Below are 7,701 nucleotides of genomic sequence, written 5' to 3'. Positions count from 1 at the left end.
GATTGAGAAGGCGATTGGGCCGCATCCGGCCCCCGGGCCTTAGTTTGGGGACCCCTACTCTAGTTGTTCAGATGATTAAGGGTTCTGCTCCAGATAGCCATGTAGTGGCAAACCAATGTGTTAAAATTTGTTACAAGCAACCAGTAAGAATTTGCAATTCTTCTTTTTTCAGCCAAAGAGTCATCTTGTATTGCAGTCTTTTCTTTTTTTAATGCTTTATTGAGTTTTTATGGTAAGTACAAATCATAGACACAGAATCGAAAAGATATAGAGCTTTCCAAAGAGACATTAATTTCATTACGTCGTAATTTCAGTGGTAACTTCCCGTGCCCCCATCGGGGGTCCCAATTAATATTATTTTTTTCTCGTACTGTTCATTATCACTCTTGAGTTAATCCCATTCTTCTAGCTTTGTAACATTTCCTACTTTTGTACAGAGGTCACTCCAAGGCTGTATTTGCACTCTCCCCCCCCCACCCCCCGCCAAAGAATAATCTTGTATTGTAGTCAATAGATACAAACCGGTCATGGGAATCTGATAAAATTTTCCCCACTGAAGCCAGCCTCTCTGTAAGTAGTGGTAGGCGAATGGACGCTCCTACGTCGGACCCAAGCATCAAATTGCCAGACAAGCTAAGGTGCCATTTAGCAGCAAACAAAGTACTGTTAGTTTAATTGGCTAAGATTCTTATTGTCTATGAATACAGCATCATTCCCGCTCCCTTGGAGAGCTTGTAGCACCACAATCTCCAGATCGGATGCTGTTTTGAACAATCCCCCCCCCACCGCTCCACCCCGATACCTGAGAACACCTGCACAACAGAACTAAAACTTTGAAGTTTGTCACCATCTGCTCTTAAAAAGCTGATGCACACACCACGCCGATGAAGGGGAATGCAACCCTCTGCTGCAGGCAGCGCACATCACATCTCCAGCTGCGAATGTGCAAAGAAGTGCCCACTGTTGGTTAGGAACCTGTAACGGGGCCAATAATAAATAAACAGGGTTCATAGTCCGGATCAGGCAGCTTTGTGATCCGGGTGGCTCTTTAGCTTGTGGAACTTGACGCTGTCCAGTTTCTCAAAGCGCTTTCCGCAGTGCTCGCAAGTGAAGTTGTACTGGGCCTCCGAGGTGTGTTTCTTCATGTGCCAGTTGAGAGAAGCTCGCTGGCGGCACTGGTAACCGCAGATCTCGCACTGGAGGGGCGTCTCGCCTGTGTGCGTCCGGCGGTGGACTTCCAGGTGGTTCTTGCGCTTGAAGGATTTCCCGCAGGTCTCGCAGGTGAATTCGCGGACTCCGGAGTGGATGATCATGTGCCTCCGGAGGTGGTTGGACAGGTAGAACTTCTTGCCGCAACCTGGGTGGGGGCACACCTTCGTCTTTCCCTTTCGGTGGACAAGGTTAACGTGGTTCTGGAAACTGCTAAGTGCTACATAGACCTGGGTGCACCCTTCGTAGGGGCAATGGAACATCTCCAGCATGCCATCGGCGTCCATCACGCGGCCCCTTTTACTCCGCCTCCTCTTTTCAGGTTCCTTTGGAATCTCATAGATGATGGAGGACATGTTGTTGCCCTCTGCCTCCTCCTCCTCCGCTGGCAGCCCCCCACTCTCATGGGCCGGCTCTGGGTCACAGGGTGTCCTTATTTCTGCCGGGGGCTGCGGCGGCTCCTCCTCCTTTTGGAGCTCGAAAAGCTCCTCGTTTTCTCTTTTGGTTTCGATGTATTCCACACTCTCCATGGCCTCCATGCTACCGGGCTGTCCATTCTCGGGCTCCGTCTGAGCATAAGCCGTCACGCCCTCAATCATGGCACAGGGAAGCTCCTCGCCCCCCGTGCTGGTGACGTTCAGCTGGATTCCCTCGGCTGTGAGGGCATCGTAGCCCGGCCCGGCAATGATGATCACCTGTGAGCCCTGTGCCACACCCTGGACAGGACAGCTAGCCACCACTTCACTAAGCGTCTCTGGCGTCACATTGTCAAAGAGAGTCCCGTGGCCCGAACTCATCTGCACAGGCACGGGCACGCACACCACAGTTTCCATGGTCTGCGGGCCACCGAGGGGTGGGTTGTGGCACACGCCGGCACCCTGCTCGGCCGCCAGGTTCTCAATATGGTGCTCAAACGGAATGTGGATGCCGTCCCGGGTGATGAGCCCGCTGGCACTCTCAGCCTCCTTACTTTCTGGCGGCTGCCGCACACGGCTCTCTGGCTGCTCTTCCGCCTCGGAGCTAGAGCTCTCGTCGGAATTCCCGGAGCTTCCGGCGCCGTCGTTCTCGGAGTCGCTGAGCGGCTTGAGAGGCGAGTGCAGGTCTTGGAAATAGCGGTGCCCTGCTTCGCACTGCCACACGGCCGTCGTGTACATCTCAAAGGTGGGGTCCAGCTCCGAGAGATGGGGCTCGTAGGGGCAGCGGTTTTTGTGGTCTTCGTACCAGATGACTATGTTCTTCAGGCTGTTGACGTTCCGCCGCCTTCTCTTCTTCCTTTGCGGCTCGTAAGGCGTCCGCTCCCAAAGCTTCCCGCGGCGCCCGGCCCGTTGCTCCCGTTCCAGTCCCAGCAAGTAAGCGGCCAGCTTGGCGTCGCTCCAGCCACTGCGCTGCCTCAGGTTCGACCAGGGGCCGTGGGACTCGCCCAGGTAGACCCGCCGCATGTCGTATTTCTTCCGGGACTCGAGGCGGCGCTGGGCTCGGTCGGACTCTGTGAGCCGTGGCCTGCCCCGGGCCTTCTGGCCACCCCGGGCTTTCCGGCTGCCCTGCGCCGGTTCTCCATCTCCGGCGATGGCTTCCTCTTCCTCCTCCTCCTCAGGTTCCCCGCCGTCCTCCTCGCCCGTGGCTGGGCCGTGCTCAGAGTCGCTCATCCCTGCCCGGTAGCTAAGGAGAGCCCCGTTGTCCTAGTGCATATGCACTTCTGTAGAGAAAATGGGAAACTTGAACAGATGGTTGCAATTTCTTTGGATGGGTCAGAATTAAAATCAACTTTGCTAGAAAACAATCCACTTCTTCTCCAAACCTTCACAGGTTCAAATTTATTTATTTTTTTAAAATAAATTTTATTAAGGTTTATAGAGAGAAATATAAAACATAATATCTTCTCCCCCTTTTTTAACCAAACCAAGACTTTTAAATCTAGACAAATAAAAGTGCAAAAAGGGGGCGGAGAAAGAAATAAAGGAAGGGAATTGATATAAAAATTGAACAAAATGGTGGTCAGGACACATCCCTGCCTTACTCCATTACAGGTGGGTATTAATCCTGTTAAACGACCAGCATGACTGCATCTGACTTTCAAATGTGTGTTTTCATAGAGACTCTGCCTAAGAAGTTAGTAGCCTCAAATTTTCCCTATAACCTGCTTCTGGGAATTGAATCGAAGGCTGATTTAAAGTCAATAAATGCAGCATGCAGGCCTTCTTTAGCTGCTGGCGCATACTTTTTCAACAATAAATTGAAGGATTAGTCCTCGAACAACTGTGGATCGCCCCACTCTGAAACTGGCTTGCTCATCTTTGAGGACGTTTTCATGCTCTGTCCAGTCTAATAGTTTCTGCTGCAGGTGGGGAGGGATTTAGTTTGCTGGTGGCACTCAGGAGACTGATTGGTCTATAGTTTGCTGGGTCTGGTATTTCACCTTTTTTGTGAATTGGGATTATACCCCAGTCCTGAAGCATATGTCATATGTGGTCAGTACATGTGAATAAAGGTGCAAGTATAGGAACCCACCGAACTAATGTTTGCTTTTGGCAATTCAGGGAGTACGTTGTCACACCTGTGAGCTCTGCCTGGTTTTAATTTAGAGATGAGAGTCAGATTTCTTAGGAGACTCGGGGCCACATGGGGGAATTTTTGCGTTATACCACCCAGGATTTTGGAGAGATAAAATCCTCCATACAGTCGTACCTCGTGTTGCGTTTGCTGCGGGTTGCGAACGCGGCAAACCCACAAGTGTTTACTTCCGGGTTTCACCGCATGCGTGCGCAGCGTTCTGCACAGGTCGCGCATGCGCAGAAGCGCGATATCGTCGCTCGGGTTGCGGACTTTTCGGGGTGCGAACGGCACCCCGGAACGGATTGTGTCCGCAACCTGAGGTATCAATGTACTTGCTGTTGTTTTTTAGCCACACACTCAGACACTTGCCAGAAGGTGGCAGAGTCTTTCCATGTGTTTCTCTGTCACACATGCCGGGTCAAGTCCTCCATCCTCGATCAAGTTGTGGATGACAGCTGTCTTGTGAATCATTGACCTGGCATTGCACAGCAACACCTTCAGGTCATGTGGGTCTCCCTTGCTGATTCTGGTATCCTTCTGGTCAAGACCAGACCTGGAGGCAGGGATAGTCTTCAAACAATGACTTAACCTGCCCCCTCGGTAATGACGTGGTCTGGTCCTAGCATAACTCCTCCACCTGACAGTGATCACTGAGATCAGGCGTCCCTGTGCATCCCCCACCCCTGTGGAACTTGCCCCAGCCATTCTGTTGGCTGGGGCCCCCTCCCCTTAAGAACAGAACACAAACCATACAACAGACCAATGAAACAGTAGAAACTAATAATAATAATTTTACAATTATACTAAAAATAAACTAATACCCAGCCCCAACAGAGCAAAGACAAAATAAAAACAATTTTAAATGCCACAGATTAATAATAATAATAATAATAATTTTATTATTTCTTCCCCAGCCACTCTGGGCAGCTTTCAACAGAACATTAAAAGCACATTAAAACATCAAACGTTAAAAACTTCCCTAAACATGGAAGCAGGTCTTCCTTCTAACACTTGGGCAGTTGTCCGATTTTGGCTTCTGTACATTTGGTATTGTTCTGTTAGCGATTTTTTCCCCCAGGGCAATACATTCATGGTCAAATCAGTGCTTGGATTGTTTAATGTGTAGTTTGGATTTCAAAAGGTGTTCCAAGAGCACGACTTGACACATCTAGACTCTTGAGCCCAACAGAATACAGACACAAAAGTGCTATAAATATGCTAGGGATCTGATAGTAGCTGTAGCATATGGAAACCAGCCATACATGCCTCGATGGACTCGCTGTCCAACCCACAGTAGCAAGTTTCCTATGCTTGAAGAACGACTCTGAAGAACTGCAATTACTCCCCCCCCCCCTCTCTTTCATCTCTGCTGCATGATTTCTGAGCCTCTAGTAAGCCCCCAAGATAAATTTCCAGACTTGTCTCGGGCGCACAAAATCTACTTAACCTACAACAAAATGCTAGCTTCCTGGGGCCAGGCAGAGGAGCGTCGATTCAGCTCCATCCTTTCTCCCCCACCCCTAGCCCACTCGCTTGCCTGCATTGCAAATCTTTGCCATTTATGGTGGCCAGGCTTAAATGAGAAGCTAGTATAAAACTAGCTTCTCAGCTAGTATAAGCTTCTAAGCTAGTATAAAACGCCAAAGAATGGATGCTTTTGAATTATGGTGCTGGAGGAGACTCTTGAGAGTCCCATGGACTGCAAGAAGATCAAACCTATCCATTCTGAAGGAAATCAGCCCTGAGTGCTCACTGGAAGGACAGATCCTGAAGTTGAGGCTCCAGTACTTTGGCCACCTCATGGGAAGAGAAGACTCCCTGGAAAAGACCCTGATGTTGGGAAAGATGGAGGGCACAAGGAGAAGGGGATGACAGAGGATGAGATGGTTGGACAGTGTTCTCGAAGCAACCAGCATGAGTTTGGCCAAACTGCGGGAGGCAGTGGAGGATAGGGGTGCCTGGCGTGCTCTGGTCCATGGGGTCACGAAGAGTCGGACACGACTGAACGACTGAACAACAGTATAAAACTCTTTTAGCAATGTCCAGAAAACAAATTGAGGGGAAATTCCCCATGCTTGCAGGGGAGGGAGGGCGTGTGAGGACCCCCTCCTGAGTATTTTTTGCACCTCGGGCCTCCTGTTAATGGCACAAGGGGGGGGGGAAGCCTTCCAGTAGGGATAAAAACAGGTGTCCCCGGCAACACAGCAAACTCTGTATTTTGCAACTGAAGCTAGAAGCTGCACACAAGAGAGAGGGGTACCCAAACAACAGCAATACTCCGGAGGCCCCTTTTAAAACTGCCTCCAGAAACCCTGACTCGGGGGGGGGGAGGAGAAACTCTTTGCTTTTCCTATTCCTGTGGTTGCAGCTGAGCCATCTCTCTCCTCCTTTCAAAGGCTTCGAAGCCTTTCAAAGGATGCTCTGGAGGCAGGGATATTGCCGCAGCTCCATGCATTATACCAAAGGGAGAGTGCCGGGGGGGGGGGTCCAAGATACCTTTCAGCGCTTGGTGCATCCCTCCGATCCCGCTGTAGAGCTCCAGCACACGCAGCGGCGGCTCCTCCATTCTCCTCTTTCCCCAGCAGAAAAGTGCAAAGCACAGCTGGTGCAGCTGGCTTATCTCCACCCGCAGCTGCAAGCAGCCAAGCACCTTCCGTTCCGGGGCTCTTTGGTTCCCCCCCCCTTTCCTGTCCAGCAACCCCAGCCAGGTAGCTCTCCCTCTCCTCACTTTCCCATGCCTCTAGGGGTAACTCGATTCGATTTTCACCTAGCACAACAACAACCAAAAATATATTGCAATTTTAATTTTCTTAATTTTGCAATTTTTCCTTCAGGATGTTATGGAATTGCACCCCTACCTACGTGAACATAAGGGGTGCATATAAATAAACGCTCCCCATTGCACCGTACCTCAAAGCCAAGCGCTGCCGGGAAAAGGAAAGACCCCCCTTTTTTTTTTCCTCTGAGCTGATTAGATCAAGAAAATACTTTTAAAGCTCAAGAGTGCCCCCTGCTGTGTTCCCTAGGCAATCTCGCTGAAACGTCAGGCTCTGCAAACTGTTGTTTTTTTTTACCACCAAGAATTTTTATTTAGTTTTTAAAACAAAACAAACACCAACCTTCAAACAGTAACAAAAAAAATACAAAAACCACAATACGAAAAAACAGAGGAAAAAAAATACAAAGATGATATTAAACATCAAATTTCCTTAACATCATTTGTTGACTTCCTCACATCCACACCTTCTGCGTTCACTGAATATCATCCTTAGTAATGTTATAAGAATTTACGAGGGGGGGGCGATGCCAGGGCATGTCTAGTTTTACCATTTCAGCCATGAACAGAGAGGGGTAACTGGACTGGAGATGAGGCCCGATTCACCAGTTCCCAGAATCCTCCTCTTCGACGCCATGATCTACTGGCACAGCTTTCAAACATCTTCCTCTTCATTCCATTTGCAAATCACCCCTCAGGAATTTATCACCTATCACCCCTCAGATCACCTATCACCCCTCAGGAAGGAAATTGGTCACAGGCAGCAACAATTCACAACTTCCACAGCCCAGCAGGGCTGTCAATCTGCTCCTTTGATGAGCTAGCAGCTATTGTCTCACATAGGAAGGAGGGGAGAGAAACTCATCTCAAAATGACAGCTGTCAGACTCAAAACCCATAATATTCTTGTAAATATCCCTTGCCCTGCTGAGTGATACTGTAGTTATATTTTGTTCTCTTTTTTTCTCTTTATCGCTTTATTGATACACTGATGCTCTCTATTTGAAACAATGTATAACGCTACAAAATCTTCCCTTCTGAGTGTAACTAATGTTTATGTCAGACCTCCCTTTCTGAATCTCTTTTCTATTTAGCTGATACTGTAACCTTAATGCTATAACCCCAATACATTAGAATTGTTTTGCTATATTTGACAGATGTTTT

At 49.0% G+C, this 7,701-nt stretch overlaps 1 protein-coding gene across 1 annotated transcript; it reads right to left on the bottom strand.

Moving 5' to 3' along the window:
* Window positions 1–520: 520 nt before the first annotated feature.
* On the bottom strand, window positions 521–6,320 carry LOC117055903 (zinc finger protein 653-like). Its single transcript, XM_033165840.1, has 2 exons — window positions 6,259–6,320; window positions 521–2,905 (listed from the first exon to the last, which is right to left on the bottom strand). The coding sequence occupies exon 2, from the start codon at window positions 2,853–2,855 to the stop codon at window positions 1,020–1,022; it is 1,836 nt and encodes a 611-aa protein (XP_033021731.1). The 5' UTR covers window positions 2,856–2,905; window positions 6,259–6,320; the 3' UTR covers window positions 521–1,019.
* Between the last annotated feature and the right edge of the window lie 1,381 nt (window positions 6,321–7,701).

The sequence above is a fragment of the Lacerta agilis genome, chromosome 12 (assembly GCF_009819535.1).
Source record: "Lacerta agilis isolate rLacAgi1 chromosome 12, rLacAgi1.pri, whole genome shotgun sequence".
Taxonomy (NCBI): Eukaryota; Metazoa; Chordata; class Lepidosauria; order Squamata; family Lacertidae; genus Lacerta; species Lacerta agilis.
This window is presented reverse-complemented; position numbering and strand designations above follow the sequence as displayed.

Excerpts from the sequence above, each read along its gene's own strand:
- LOC117055903 (XM_033165840.1), bottom strand. The coding sequence starts at position 2,855 with ATGAGCGACTCTGAGCACGGCCCAGCCACGGGCGAGGAGGACGGCGGG.